This window comes from Lissotriton vulgaris, chromosome 10, assembly GCF_964263255.1.
Source record: "Lissotriton vulgaris chromosome 10, aLisVul1.2, whole genome shotgun sequence".
Taxonomy (NCBI): domain Eukaryota; kingdom Metazoa; phylum Chordata; class Amphibia; order Caudata; family Salamandridae; genus Lissotriton; species Lissotriton vulgaris.
The window spans coordinates 547,513,814-547,530,369 of record NC_141698.1 but is presented as its reverse complement, the minus strand read 5'-3'; the positions used below and the strand labels follow the sequence as shown (position 1 = coordinate 547,530,369).

The 16,556-nt window shown below is 44.1% G+C and overlaps 1 protein-coding gene across 1 annotated transcript in view; it reads right to left on the bottom strand.

Moving 5' to 3' along the window:
• TRAP1 (TNF receptor associated protein 1) overlaps window positions 1–16,556 on the bottom strand; it is a 283,860-nt gene that overhangs the window by 208,959 nt on the left and 58,345 nt on the right. Inside the window, exon 4 of the mRNA XM_086941396.1 lies at window positions 2,396–2,536. Within this exon, the coding sequence (XP_086797522.1) occupies window positions 2,396–2,536 (141 nt within the window). The remainder of the gene's footprint in view (window positions 1–2,395; window positions 2,537–16,556) is intronic.

Sequence of the window (16,556 nt, the reverse complement as noted above, 5' to 3'; positions counted from 1 at the left end):
GTTGGAAGACCGCAGTCCCAAACTAAGGGAGGAGAATATCTTCTTTCCATAATTCTCATACCTCTTGGATTCCCGATCAGGCGGAGCCGACGGGAATGCGGTCTGGGAATTAGAGGCCTGGATGACCAGACTCTCGGGGGTGGGGTGGGTGGTCAGGAAACATGGGTCGCCCGGAACCGGGCGGTGGCGTCTGGCCACGTTCCTATCTACGGGCGAACCCGAAGCGGGCTTGGACCAAGTGCCCAAAAGAACGTCGGTCAAGGCCTCATTAAAGGGCAGCAGAGGCTCGGCCGAGCTTGACTGCGGTTTAAGGACCTCAGTGAGGAGATTAGTCCTCACGGCCGCGACGGGGAGCTCAAGGCCCAAGGCCTTGGCAGCCCTCATCAATACCACACTATAGGTTGCCCCCTCCTCCGAAGCCACGGTAGGAGGGGAGACAAAACCAGTATCTGGAGAGGTGTCCAGGCCACTGGCCTCCCCAAGGTCTCCTGTCCAGTCCTCTTGAGACTGACACTCCCGGGTCAGAGGGTCCTCAGACCCCTCCCAATCCTCCTCATCACCCATCTCCTGAAAACTCAGGGTCCTCAACCAATGGGGCCTGTTCGTAGAAATGAAAATCTCCATACGCCGTCTGGAGCGGCGCCCAACGGGGCCGTCCCGATGTCGGAACAGGAATGAAGGAGGAATCGGGGGCGGCGCCGCCCGCGGACGGCGCCGGAGGTGACACCTGATGGCCCGACGCCGGGGAGGTCGTAAGATCCACCAGCGACAACCCAGATCCCGAAGAAGGTCTAGGGGGGTCCCGCGGCGCCGGGCCCGAAGGCGCCGGCGGCGCCGGGACCGCTGGACCCCGCGGCGCCGGGCCCGAAGGCACCGGCGGCGCCGGGACCGCTGGACCCTGCGGCGCCGGGCCCGAAGGCACCGTCGGTGTCGGGATAGTGGGGCCCTGCGGCGCCGGGCCCGAAGGCGTCGGCGGCGTCGAAGCACCCGACGGCGTCGGGGCCGAAGCCCTCGACCCGCTAGAGGCCTCTGACGGGTCCGCTGGGCCCGAAGGCGCCGCGGAGCCCGTCGGAGGAGAGAGGTTCCTCATGGCCATGAGGAAGCGCTCTATCTCCTCCGGCATCGCTTCTCGCCCAGGGACCGGAGGGTGTGGAGCTTGACGCGGCGCCCGCGACTCCGACGGAGCCGCGTGGGTGGTGCCACCCGAACCCCCGGCCGCATCGCGCGAGCGTCGGGGGGGGAGTCCGAAGAGCGATGACGCCGCTTCGACTTCTTGTGCTTCTTACCTGACGACGACTTCGACCCGGAGGAGTGCGGCCTACTCTCGGAACTGTGGAGGCTCCGAGCCCGCGACCTGTCCCTCGACCTCCCGTGGGACCGGGACCTCTCACGGCGCGGGGCCGACTGCCGGAGTTCGAGTCGCCTGCGGGGCCGCTCCAAAGGGCCCGGCAGTCGGAGCAGGCCTTGTCGTCGTGGTCGACGCCCAAACAAGTCAGGCACAGGGGGTGAGGATCCGTGACCGACATCGTACGGTCGCAATCGTCACAGTGCTTGAAACCGGGCATCCCTACGGCACCTATCGGAGTCGTTAGACTTCGAAAAATGATCAAAAATGATCCCAAAAAGTTAGTCAAAGATTGACTAGGGTTACTGCTTTTTCCAGATCTGCGCTTGCTGGCGCGGAAAAAAGAAGATCTGACGTCAGCACACGGAGGCGGCGTCTAAGTACTCCGACGACGTCATCACGGCACCGACGACGGACGCGGAGCCACAGACGACGCCTACCGACGCGCAAGGGTACTGCTACGCAAAAGTTTCGGGATCCAGTCTGACGCCTGGGGATATTCTAAGGTAAGGAATCTATCACTAACGTGTCTCTTTCAGATACAGTTTCCAGTGATTTAAGACTTAAAAGGAGTGATTACAAGTAAACTAAAGTGCTGCAATAATGCTGCAAAATAAAAAATTGTGTGCTGCTAATTTAGAAATTTTGTGCTGCTAAATTTCAATTTTTGTGCCGCATAATTTGCAAATCTATGCCGCAAAATCCTGGGGGGTGTGAATTAGTAGTTGGGACTCCTGTGAGATTCAGACTAGTGATGGTGAGCAGGAGCTTAAGGAGTGCTAAGGGACAACTAAATGAGGAACACTGGATTCTGTAGATTGATATATATATATATAAAAAGATGGTGTCAGGATGTTTGGTGGGTGCAGTCAATGGCCTGGATGTTGACAGAAGCAGTGAGCTTCGAGAGTGCACTGACATCTGAAAAAGGCGATTGTGACTGTTAGTTCTGTGTGTCTCTGAGTGGCAATAGCAGGCATGGCTTCAGTGAGTGCTGCAAGTCTTGGAATGATGAAAGCGGCTGCAGTCTTGCTGAGGGCCAAGTGATACCTGAATGATGATGGTTCCCTTCTCACTGTCCGTCTGTAGATGAATCTCCATCTCAGGAACAACCTTTCCTTCTGACATCATCTTGTGGCGTAGTTTTTCCAGGGCATCGCTGCTGTTGGAGATCAGTTCTCGAATGAACACCTGCAGCAGAGAACAGAGCACACTTTAGTGATCAAACTTAAGGGGATTAACTGAGGTTTACCAGCTACCAATATATTGTTATTTAGTCTAAAAACTGTTAAATTGACTGACAATGCCATACTAGAGTATGTGAAGGAAAGGGATGAAGGTTTAAATCCAGGACTGGACATCTTCTAACCTACTTTCCCTCCCTCTACAGCCAATGAGATCTAGGCTTAGCCTTTCACCTCCTTGCTTGCTTTCTCTCCACTATAGGAGGTAGTGGTTTGCACTTAACCTTACTCCAGGTGGCAGGAGTATTCATAAATAGATTGCTAGGCTCTGACGAGGTTCAGAGAAAATCACACTTAGCGACATCCTACTGACACTTCATTTGACTGTCAGTCTTCACCGTTCCATGCCCATGCAAAAAGGAATCATTATCAACCTTTCAAACAACTGATTGCAAGTAAACAAAGAAAATTACATTTGTAAAGATTTATGAAATATCCCTGAATGGGGCAATAAAGCATTGTTTACAACCTTTTCACAGATCTTTTACTGCTCCAGTTAGACTTTATACCCCGAATCTGCAAATTGGTTGCTGAGAACGCAGGTACAAGATTGAAATTGATAATTAAATTAAATAAACACAAAACTAGCAGATGACAAAATGGCTCGGAGATTTATGTCCAGTTTCTGATCTCTGAAGTGATCTGAAAGTCAGGAATTTAATCACAGCAAGGAAGACATAGCAGTGTATCCGTCTGAAGTCAGTATACTGATGTTTGTCATATTGGGAGTCTGTTATTTGCAGCTTTTAGAAACTGTATAAATGCACAAACATGCCTGGAGAGGCACAGTTGCAAGTAAAGATTTTTCTCCAACAATGAATTCCTCACATTCACATATTCATCCTACCTGTGTACAAAAAAATCAGATTCCATATGGTTCAGAGGACTACGTTTTACCTTGAAAAGATATTTCATAATAGACACATGTCGACAGCTTAGAGACTGCTCAAAAGTTGCACTATGGCTAAATTGAAAACACAGGCATGAACAGGATAAGACATACAATAATACACGACTAAGCAGAAAACGTATTTTAAATCTTGCAATCAAGAGTGGTAAATTAACCAATAGCATATAATTCCCACAGCCTTCTAGGTATTTGGAAACTATAAATGTATCTCTTATGATAATCCATCTTATTTCTTTGCATGTTGCACTGACCCTATTGTGAGAGCAGCATTATGGCATTTGGCCAACACCAACAATAAAAAGGTCTCAGGAGTCTGATAAAACTACACCTTTTCCACTTCTTGGGTGCCCATGTGAGATTGAGAAACTCTGCTGTTAATATGCTCCTGTGAAACAACTTGTGGGCAAAACCGGTTTATGTTTCAATAGATGTGCCCATACAAGAAGTTTTGAGGGACTCTTTACAGTTAACCCTGATGGTAACTAGACAAAATATTGAATTCAAAATATAGAATGGACAAAATATCGTATTCAAAATATAGAATGGACATAATATCGAATGGACATAATATAGTGGTTAATAATATTGAAATGCAGGTAAGTAATATCGATTGTCAGAATATCGAAGTACATAATATAAGCATTAAAATATATTGCATTTTTAATAATATCGATTTTTTTTTAAGTGTTTTGCATGTTAGTATGCGTGTTAAAAGTGTATATTATTTTTGTAATGTAGGTTTGAATTTTTTAAAAGTAATGAATTTTATGTTATTTAATTTTTGCGTAATTTAATTCCGTAGCGGGTAGTGGGTTTATAGGGGAATAGGGCGGAAAGTAATTTAAATTATAGTAAATTAAATAATTGTTGGGAATTTTTAATTATTTTTAATTTAATTTTGCGTTTTAGTTCTGTAGCGGGTTGTTTGTTTATAGGGGAATAGGGTGGGAAGTAATTTAATTGTAATTATGTAAATATTTATTTTTATTTATTTGTATTGATAGTTACTTTATTGTTAATTATTTACTAATTGCTAATTAATTATTAATTGGTAATTAATTTGTATTGATTGATTAATTGATAATTATGTTAGTTGTATTAATGTATTATTCGGAGCGAGTTGTGGGTTTATAGGGGAGTAGGGTGGGAAGTAATTTAATTGTAATTAAGTAATTATTGAAAATATTTTTGTGCATTGATAATTTATTGTTAATTAATTATTAATTGGTAATTTTTGTATTACTTATTACATTTTTGGTATTGAAAATTAATTTGTTAATGAATTACTAATAGGTAATTCATTGTTACCCCTACGCTATCCAACACTTTCCCTACTATTGCACTCTCTGGAGTGGGAATAGTAATTTTTACCCCTACGCTATCCAACGCTTTTCCTACTGTTGCACTCTCTGGAGTGGGAATAGTAATTTTACCTCTACGCTATCCAACGCTTTCCCTACTGTTCCACTCTCTGGAGTGGGAATAGAGTTTTTTACCCCTACGCTATCCAACGCTTTCCCTACTGTTGCACTCACTGGAGTGGGAATAGTCATTTTTACCCTCCCGCTATCCAACGCTTTCCCTACTGATGCACTCACTGGAGTGGGAATAGTAAATTTTACCCTCCCGCTATCCTACGCTAAAAATATTGAATATTTTTTTTAATATTATGTTAATATATATATATGTATTAAAAAAAATGCATGTTTATTTTTTTTTACTTACATTAATTATTTATTAATTTTAAGGTTAAGTACTTTAAAGAATGTTTTATTTAATTATAGTTATTTTATTAATTTTACATTACTTTTAATACATTTAAAAAAATGTGATATTTTAACAAACTACATTATTTACAACTATATTTTGGATTCGATATTTTTCTACTTACCCGTTTGTAGATAGGAATTCGATATTTTTGCATTCTATATTTTGTCCAGTCGATATTTTTCTCCCCGATATTCGGTCAGTGATCAAATTCTGATATCCTCTAGATACTTGCTTATCCTTCGGGGGGTGCTTTCCCAACAGATTATCATAAGGGAGATACATTTACTGGTATCAAATGTCTAGAAAGCTGAGTTAATCAGCACAACTGGTTAATTTAGTACATTCTTATTCTAAGATTTAAAATAAGTTTACACTTGGTAGTGAGAAGAATGGTCTGTCTTCACTGAAGGATGGACTAAGCTGGTACCTTTTTCTTTCTGTGTGACAAGATGACGAGGACAAAGAAATAGTATTGCTATGACTTAGAAGCACCAGACAACCCTAAGAATTACCCTTTTTGGAATTTTTATGTAGTCCACGGTTAAACACTGTTAGTATTTTGGAAGGGATGAAGGTACTGCAAAACACCACTCACCAGTAAAGGAGTGGGTGGAAAATATAAATAGAAGTCTGTCAGGCAAAATGTATGTTGGAAGGTACCTCCTATGACTTTATGAAACTTTAACCGTTAATCATTGCTATATACTCCAGAGCCTCCATATGATTTCCCAGAGCACTGCAAGTAGATCCAGATCCCAAATGTCTCATCTTTTACCTCCATCAACGTCCCACATTGTGAAGATGGCATTTGACCTAATCCCATCAAGTCTTCAAAAATGTACAATAAGAAAAAGAAAGACACAGAGAGAGAAAGAGAGTGTTTGGGTCAGCCCCCTTCAGCCATTGATTTCTATGTGTTTGTCATGGTTTGGCTTTGCTCTGATGGACTGAACATCAATACAATGCATTTTATGGATGGAGAATCAAAGTTGTAGTCTGAGCTCAGCAAGAACACTGGGATAGGGTAGGAACAGAAAGGCCTGTCATGGTGACCTGGTAGAAGAATAGGGTCATAAAGTTAAGAAATCTTAGACATGGCAGGATAGGACAAGAAACATGATCAACTTAGGCAGAGTTTGAACAAATGAGTTTAATGATTTTTTTTTTTTTAAGGAAAACCTTACAAAGGTGCAGTGCAACTAAAGTTGATAAGCAGAGGGTTCTAACGGGACAAGCTGCCTCTGAGCCGACTGTGTGTGGTTGAATTTTATGATTTCTAGAGGCCTGTTGGGACTGTTCTTGTTAGCAACAGATAACTTAAGAACAGATTGAAGGTAGTCAGGTTGTTGAAAGTGTACTGTTTTAGAAGTGATACAAGTCAGTTTTAACATTTTTCTTGCTTTTTAGGGGAGACAATGAAGGACCTCATGGATATGGAAAATATGACCATAATTTCTCATGTAAGATGTCAACTTTGCCGCCAAAGGACCGGAAAACATGCAAGAGGTCGCTGAGCTGAAGAAAGGATTTGAATTTCTCAATTTCATGGAGTGTAGCTGTAGCATTACTTGCTCCATGTTCACCATGAGGAGGCATCGACCAATCTCTGTCGATCCACATGCCCAAATTAGCTAATGATGGAAAGAAGCCTCACTGTCAAGAGCATCAAGTCAACTTTGTAAATTATTTCTTTTCCTGGAGTGACCTTAACGAGGTTTGAGGACACAGACATCCTTGATTGAGCAGATCTTTAAGTAGACCGGAGTGTCATTTGCAAGTTGATGGATGGCCACTCTCTCCTCTTCCATCAAGTATCAGTGGTTCATGTACTATCCCTGGAAGTCGGTAGGACGAGAAGACAACCACGCGGGACGCCTTTGAGCATACTGAACAGGGTTATCGCAGAGGGATTCGCCTCGTGTCTGGGGTATCTTACTGGAACCCTGTCTATCCCTACAACGGTGATATTCGCTCTATTGTTGAGTGGGCTCATTATTGAAAATATCACTACCGCGTGTGTTAAACACAGGAATGCTAACTCTTGTCTGACAGCCATTATGCTGGATGCGCCATTATTGAAAGTACGAATATGTACTTGTTACCATTTTTAAAACAGTAATCTTTTTAAATCAGGAAGATAACTCGCGGGACGATTATCTCTACCTATCAGCGAGGAGGCAACATACCCCTTATGAGATAGAGATTCTTTTCTTACCGGAGAAACATTGGGAAACATTTGTATACACTGTCCTGATGAAGGCGGTATTAGATTAAATAATCCGCCGAAACGCGTCGATGCTAAAGGAGCAAATCTGGGATTACATTAAGGAAAATTCAAAAATATTGTTTTGTTTGAGTTTAGTCCTGTCTCCCTGTAGTTCCTTTTTTAATGGAATGTTGATTTTATTAAGTATTGTTTCGTCTTGTATGTGTTTCCCAATTTTTAACAAATGTAATGTATGTTAATAAATTGTTTTATACTTGATTTTTACCATAGTGTTTTCACATGTATTGAATTTTTCACTTATTTTCATTGCTTCCTGTTATATGTTTGGTATTGGTCAGTTCACTTTATGTGCGTAAGTACCTATGTATTAGGATAATTCGCCCAAAGGGAATTATTTTTTGACTTGCTATCCCTGGAAGTGCCAGATGTTCCATATGTTGGAAATGTTTCTCACAATCAAGTTGCTCGTGAGGGAGCCTAAATGTACGGCCAAATTGGTTTATAGTGGTTACCAGTCTTTTTCTGGAATCTCAAGGGAGTTTGTTGCAAATTTTATTCGATGTCAGTGAAATTTGTTAATACTGTTAAATTCTTTAAAAGAAATGTTGAACACTTAAGCAATGTGTGGAACCTGTATTCAAACGTGTGATGCTTCTTGTTTAAGTTTTTAAAACAAAACAAGTTGCAGGGTTATATCCTAACCATGCAGAAGAATCTGGTGCAAAAATCCGCTAGTGCTGAGGATGCGATAAGAGCAGTTGAAAGTCAAGTGAAGGATCTGTCTTGAGGAAATATAAATTTTATGGTCTAGTCATGTTCCCTAGCGTGTACCCCACCGTCTCCATGTACCAGCTTAAAGTACATGTAACTTCCCTCCTGTGCCAGCTACGAAGACGCAAATATATTTGCGTCCACCGTTAACATGTCCTCTTTCAGATCCACCCTGAATGGGTTGAATATTCAGTTCCTAAGTATGCCATGCCAACGTCTTTTTGTGGTGTACTTTACACGTTTTTCAGCTCTGGCGAAGTAGGCCCTGAATTCTGCCATCGAGCCTTTTTCCTGACTTCTAACTCTGAATGTCTCAGCCTAGGCTGCCTCTGTGCCCGTGACCTCTGCCTTACTCCCTGCGCGGCTCCCGGCGCTTAGCTCAGCCTGCTGCCTGCCAAGACTGTATTCAACCTTCGAGTTATCTGTTCCGCTCCTCGAAAATGCATTCCTACCTACTAGTTTAAGTAAACATCCCCCCAGCTGCAGAGCAAAGGGCCCGGCCTCACTGTCTCCGTGCAAGTAATTTATAGTCTCCGTTACCATGGTAGGCCCATGCCCCCCTCGCATCTCATGCAGACACTTAGACGCTTATACACGCACTCACAGTCAGTATAGAATAGCTTCTGCCCCAGAGACCTTTCCCTCTAGATAATATGGTTCCTAAACATCCGATACTAGATATGATAGAAGTACGAGTTGATCTGACATGCCAGACTTCTGTCTCTTTCCGCTAGTGTAAATGTCAAGTCCCCTGCACCCTCCAGCTTCACGTCAATCACACGTCATGCAGCTGCGCGCGCATCCAGACCTCCGATTTCTGCTGACATTGCAAGATTCTGCTTTGTACCCACCTACTTGTGACATTCACATATGACGTTTCTAGCACACACCTCTAGGTTCACGCCTAGTTTATGCCTTCTAATTACGTATCACTACCACGTGTGTGTTTTATCTTGCTTCTCTCAGCTGTTACGCCTACTGTATTGGTTTCTATAATGTGACTTAAGTATATAAGCTATGTATTGTCAATAAAGTAAGGCTCTATCCCTTCCTGCACCCCAGTGGTGGCAGGAACCCGATACCCGATCTGATATCATGATCATTCCTTTTTAAGGAATAAAACCCCTAAGAACTCTAACACCACAGACTCTACCTCTTTCTTTCCGATTGAGTTATTTTTGATTAAGTACTTACCTGCATAGAAATTAAGACGGTAAATCAAATATTTACCACATTATTCTGGCGCCCGAATAGGGACCCCTCCCCCACCCCACGCGCCGGTTGGTGCGTTGCAAGCTCTGTCCCCTGCCATCAGTTAGACGGAACTACGCGTATTGGCAGGATTTCCTGTATCTCCCTCTGGCCCACGGAGGTGACGAAGACTGCGATCAGCACCCAGACGAGGCGGTGAGGAGTGCGGAGGATCCCGACCAGAGCCTAGCCGAAAGAAGCAAGGTCCGAGGTGTCAAGAGGCCCACCAGTTTCCGAAGTATCCACGTGTCGAGTCGAGTCCAGTCCGGTCCAGTCCAGTCGAGTTTTCCGAGGCCTTCCGATTCCGTGCTTCCCGGTGAGTACCATTGCTGGGACGTATCTAGACGGGTGCATCATTATGTATCCGGTAAAGACGGGTTTGGGTACACAAATTCGGTCTGCACTGTTTTAGACAGTGTATCTGTACTGTTTAGCAGTATATCCGTTATTCAAGTTCTTGCACTGTTCTCAGCAGTGTATCTGTACTGTTTAGCAGTATATCAGTTATCAAGGGTAGAGATATATGTTCAAAATGTTTTTCATGTGATTAATGTCGTGGTATGAGTGACTGTTTGATGTACATTACTGTGTTTTTTGTGTAACTAGTTGTGTTCCGAGTTAAGTAGCAAGGATCGAGTAATACAGTACTAAGTAACAAGATGCCGTTTTTCAATAAGTTAAAACAGATAGGAACTAGGAAAGGGATGCTAGAGGAAGAAATTCCTATCCCCCCTAGGGACACGCCTGGAAATTTTATGTACCACAAGCATGGCATAGACGCCATACTGTATCTAGATTTATGGGCCGATTATACTAAGCATCTAGAAGAAAGACACAGGTGGCCCGTTACAGGAACATGGGATGCGAAGTGCATCCTGAAGGTAGAAGAAGCACTATGGAAAAAGAAAGCCAGACAATCTCAGAAAGACGCCATAGAATTTTGGCGTAAAGAATCACATAGACGAGCCGAAAAAGAACTCCGAAAAGAAGACAGACATAGAGAAGAGTCGGATAAAGTCCGAGAAAACGAGTTAGTTGTTGAGGGGATCCGAGTAAAAGCAGAACAAGTAGACCGTGCACGAAACAATCTCGTAAATGGCATGTACTTAGTGGCCGAGGGTTCGCCTGAAGCCACTTCAGAAATACCGAAAAATCTGCCGCCACCATTGGTTCCAATTAAAGTAAATCACAGGACTACTAAAGACATATTTCTGACTTCCTATCTAGATGATGTAGCACCCGCTTACACCAATCCACGTGCCCACGTCCCGCCTACTGACGGTGACGGAGGTGGCAACCCGCTTCCAGACAACGTACAGCCACTGCTCCAACAAGATACACCCGATCGACAGCCCGCTCCCCCACCTCCGCCACTTCCCGCACCTAAGGTTACGATACCAAATCCGTTTCTGCCTGATCCCAGTAAGAGACAAATTCAGGTACAGAGAGATAACGCTCAAGCCTCCGCCTCAGGAGGTGCGATAGGGGGTTACCAGACCCCGCCAGCAACACACAGATTACACCTTAGGGACATGCAGAAGCACCATACCCTTCAATCACCCCGTCTCGACATACTCAAAGAACCCCTTCCAGTTTGCAGATACGATCCAGTACCCGGTAAAGACGATAGAATGTTGATAGCATCACTACGCTTACGCCAAGCTACAGATTACCTAGTGTTATTCCCAGGGATGACTGATCACTTAGACAGAATATATCATTTTGTCCAGACTGGGGAAAATCCCGAAAGTATTAAGGAGGCCCTGGCACATCAGAAAGTTGACACTCAAGCATATATATTAAGTTTTTTCATAAATTGCTTAATAAGAGACCGAGACAGGCCTGAGACAGAACAGGAGGAAATGGAAGCACTAAACAAGTGGGGTCAAAATATAGCTGAAGGAAAACATGATAAGGTGAATTGTATAGCTAGTATGTACAAGAAAGTAAGAAAAACAGTAATAGAAATACACGAAAAAGAAAAAGAAAATGCCTCCTCTGAGGAGGAGGAAGGACCTGAAGAACAAGAAACGACTACAGATACGATAGCGTATGTAGGTAAGGGAACTTACCTTAGGAAAGGCATTCGTCCAGAAAGCAAGAGAGTTTTTCTCTCTGGCATAACAAAACCGAATTCCCCTGAACATCTGTTTCAAAACACTGATAAAATGCTCCGAGAACGAATGGGGTACCATGTACTCAATTCTATGGATGAACAAGAACTAGCCCGGTCAGCAGTACTATGGGCTGACAATCCTAATATATATAATGACGACACAGTAGCACAGACATTTCTGAACCTTTCCCCAGACGAGCAGAAATTAGCAGGTATATACATGATTCAGCACCTCCTCACGTTATACAGAAATCAACATTCAGATCCAGGTCCTTTACACGATACATTAGAAGCACTACTCATGGATAGATGGAGAGGCCTAAGCACTAAGTTAATTCAAATAATTCTAGAACAGCGGCACAGATGTAACACTTTCTTAGGCCCACAATATGTTTCCGCTCCGCCCCCAGAAAGAAAAATATATCATATGGAGCGTCTTCATGGTCTTGAAAGACAGAACCCATTGCGAGAAGTACATCCAGTTATGGGCACCGATAATACCTTGAAACGTGTGTATGTGTACACACCTCTGACTAAGTTAGAACTATTAGAGATGAAGAAACTAGTACCCTGTCACGATAAAGACCCTGCAGGTTTTCACAGGGAACTTAAAGACATGTTACTGATGGGAGATTACACATATACCGATATTATGAAATTACTAAAGGTTCTGTTGCCCACCGGCATCTACGAGAAACTCAAGGAAAGAGAATGGGAGGTGGGAGATAAAAAGATTATATGGACTGAAATAGAAGACGAAGAAAAAGTTCGTACACCAGGGCTAGGCCTTGGGGAGAAAGCTAAAGCATTACCAGGTTTGATAGTACAGGTTCTGCCAAGATTATTGACCACTAAAAAGGAAGACTGGGACGCAATCTCAGCCTGTAAACAGAAACACGATGAAGATACTAGTGACTTCTATTCCAGATTCGAGAAATGTTTCATTATTAATAGTGGTCTGAAACCAGGTAGCGAGTCTTACCCACATCTTTTTGTAACAAAATTAGTCGAGAATTCCCTGACATCAGTTAAGAACCGTGTATATAAAGTTGAAAGCACATGGCAAGCGAATACGCCATCCCAGATGTTACAGATGTTACAGTATCACCAGAACAGAATTAGAGAAGAACAGGATCATGAACAGAGACGCATGAAAGACACGAAAATGAAAATGTTAGTGGCCCAGTCGGTTCCAGCCGACGGCCAGAGAAAAGGTACGACCCAGACCCAGAATACAGCAGCTCCCGTTAAAGGGACATGCAACTACTGCAAACAGCCAGGTCACTACGTACATGAATGTCCGGTCCTGAAACATAATATAGCAACAGGTAAAACTAAAGAAAGACCGCATCCGCCTAGACAAGACCAGGGCCAGCAACAGACTTCTCAGAACACACAGCCTATGCATGCTCCACCACATACAGGACAGACCGCAGCGGTATCACAGCCACAGCCCATTGCCGCGACGCAGCAAGTTTCACGGCAGATGTGCCAGTATGCCCAATCTGATTATCCCGATTATCAACGATATACATGAAACAGCCTAGAGAGGGAGGTTGACTTGCCTCTTATTGAGATTCCTGTAGATCAAGAGGGTCCTTATGTACACAGTCAAGTATTGGGAAAAGACAGAAAGTTTTTAATTGATACAGGGGCAAGTCGCACGACAATCAGCCATGATGAAGTCCCAGGGGCACCCCTCTCAGGCTCACAGAATGTTTCCCTTGGTTTTTCAGGACAGCCTATTATAAATGAGGTATCAGAACCTGTCCCCCTAGCAGTAGGTCCATTATCACGTGTTACAGACTTGTTACTCACGAAATCGTGTCCAGAGAACTTGTTAGGAATCAAGACACTGAAGGCTCTAGGAGCCGTAATATGTTGTTCTCCGGAAGGAGTTAGACTTTTCTTGCGTGACTTTAAGGGTCACTATGTGTTACGAGAGTTTGATGTCAGATTGAAAAATGTACCAGAACACCTGTGGGCACAAGGCCCAACCGATGTAGGCTGCATGCACATTACACCATACCGTGTTACACTCAAGCCAGGTGTTGTTTTGCCCCGAATCAGACAATACAAGTTACCACCCGATGCTGTAGTGGCTTTACTGGAAATCATTGAAGAGCTCATTGCCCAAGGAGTGGTCGTAGAGACCGACTCCAATATCTGTAATTCCCCCATCATTCCGATTCTTAAACGTACTGATCCCAATGCACCGCCAGTATATCGGCTGGTGATTGATTTACGAGAACTGAATAAATGTATTGTTCCACAGTATCCTGTGGTTCCCGACATTTCATCCCTATTGACTGCTATTGATTCAGAAGCAACGTTCTTTACTGTAATTGACCTCAAGAACGCCTTCTTCAGTGTGCCCATTGACCCAGAGAGCCAATATCTCTTCGGATTCAGTTTAAATGGACGAAGTTTCAAATTTTCACGCGCACCTCAAGGATTCACAGAAAGCCCCAGCATCTATAGCCAAGCACTGAAAAGACAACTTGATTGTATCCAAATGCCAGTTAACACTGCTTTACTACAGTACGTCGATGATCTGCTGATCACCGCACGAAGTGAGCCCGAATGCGAACAAGCATCACTGACAGTTTTACATTATCTGGCCGACAAGGGACACAAGGTGTCTCCTTCGAAGCTACAATTCTGTGTTCAGCAAGTTGTGTACTTGGGTCACTTGCTGTCCAAAGTGGGGAGACAGCTCACTCCTGACCGCATTCAGTTAATTATAAATATGCCGCAACCCCAGACACAAAAGGAAGTGCGGGCCTTTATAGGCCTCACCTCATACTGCAGACAATGGATTCCTCAGTATGCATTTCTAGCTAAACCACTCATTCAGTTGACAACGCAGGAGGCAGCGACTTCAACTGTCCTCCCTTGGACTCAGGAACATACACAGGCCTTTGAGGAATTAAAGAAAGCTTTATGTCAAGCGCCAGTTTTAGCGACACCATGTTACAGCAAACCTTTTACACTCTTTGTTACAGAACGTGATGGTACAGCGTTGTCTGTCCTCACTCAAGATCAAGCAGGTTCACATAAGCCTTGCGCTTATTTTTCAAGTACATTGGATTCAGTAGCGCAGGCGCTCCCTGCGTGTTTAAAGTCAGTAGCAGCAACAGCCCTAGCAATCAGACAGAGCGACTCAATTGTTTTAGGACATCCATTAACAGTACAAGTTCCACATTCTGTAGAAGTTCTTCTAAACCGAACCCAGACTCAACACTTGACCATAGCACGACTGACAGGTTATGAATTAACGCTATTCCAGCCACACATAGAAATCGGGCGCTGCAGCATTCTGAATCCCGCTACATTGTTACCTTCGATTATGACAGATTCAGCCCCGCATGATTGTATGGAAATCATTAATGCAGTAACAAAGCCCCGACGAGACTTAACAGATGTTCCACTGACAAATCCAGACCTGACACTTTACGTGGATGGTTCATGTATGAGAACAAGTACAGGAGAATTAGTGGCCGCGTATGCAGTGACCACTGAAACTGAAGTCAAAGAAACACATCGTATTGACACACTGTCTGCTCAAGCAGCGGAGCTCATCGCTCTGACCCGAGCCTGTATACTAGCCAAGAACAGAAATGTTAACATATACACTGATTCCCGTTATGCTTTCGGAGTCGTACACGACTTCGGAGTGTTATGGCAAGAGCGAGGTTTCTTGACCTCTCACGGTGCCAAGATCCAACACGGTTCCCTCATTCAAGCACTGTTAGAAGCAATACATCTGCCTTCAGGCATATCTATCATGAAGTGTAAAGCACATACAAAGGTTACAGATTCTGTTTCCCAGGGTAACGACCTGGCAGATCAAACAGCGAAACATACAGCATTGACTCACGCCCAGGCAACTGACGTGACAAAGATCATAATACCGACACATTGTATGACAGTTAAAGATCCCACCCTAGATGTAATCGATATTCAGACACATGCCACTCCAGATGAAATTAAGAAATGGGCTGAACTAGGAGGGATTCAGACAGATCAGGGATGGGTGAAGAAGGGAAAATCTACATGGTTTCTACCCGACTCTATGGTTCAAGTCATAATAAATACAGCACATAGTCCAGCACACCTAGGAGAAAAAGCGATGTTAGACAGTTTACAGAATCTCTGGTACAACAAACACTTACGAGCAGCAGCAAAACAGAAAGTGCGTACTTGCATGATCTGTTGTCAGTTCAATCCAGGTAAAAGCGTCCCTGTAGAGCAAGGTGGATTTCATCCTCCCGATCACCCTTTTGAAGTCCTCCAGATGGATTATATCCAGATGGACCGTTGTCGAGGATTCAAGTATGTCCTCGTAGTTGTTTGTGCACTTTCCCGTTGGACCGAAGCATATCCAGTCCCAGATTACACGGCTTCGACCACTGCTAGGCAGCTGGTTCGAGAATTTTTCCCACGGTACGGCTTGCCTCGTATCGTGTACTCAGATAACGGACAGCCATTCTCATCCGAGCTCATGAAACAGGTTTCCCTTCTGCTAGGATATCAGTGGAGATTCCATTGTGTCCGACATCCCGAAGCCGCTGGCCTTGTAGAAAGGCATAACCAGACATTGAAAACACGCCTTGCTAAGATTTGTAAAGAGAAAGGGGTCGACTGGATAGTCGCCCTGCCCGTTGCATTGTTCTATATGAGAATGGTCCCCCATTCGAGATCAGGACTATCCCCGTATGAAGTGGTCTTTGGCAGACCACCGAATATGTGGGGGACGCCCATGCCTAAGAAAATAACTGATGTTGATTGTAACATGCTGACAGATTACCTTGCCTCCTTGATGTCTGCACTCCAATCATGTCGTTCACAGGTTGCCGCAGCCTTTCCCGACAACACCGATGTAAAGCCACACGATGTCCGCCCCGGGGATACAGTATTAA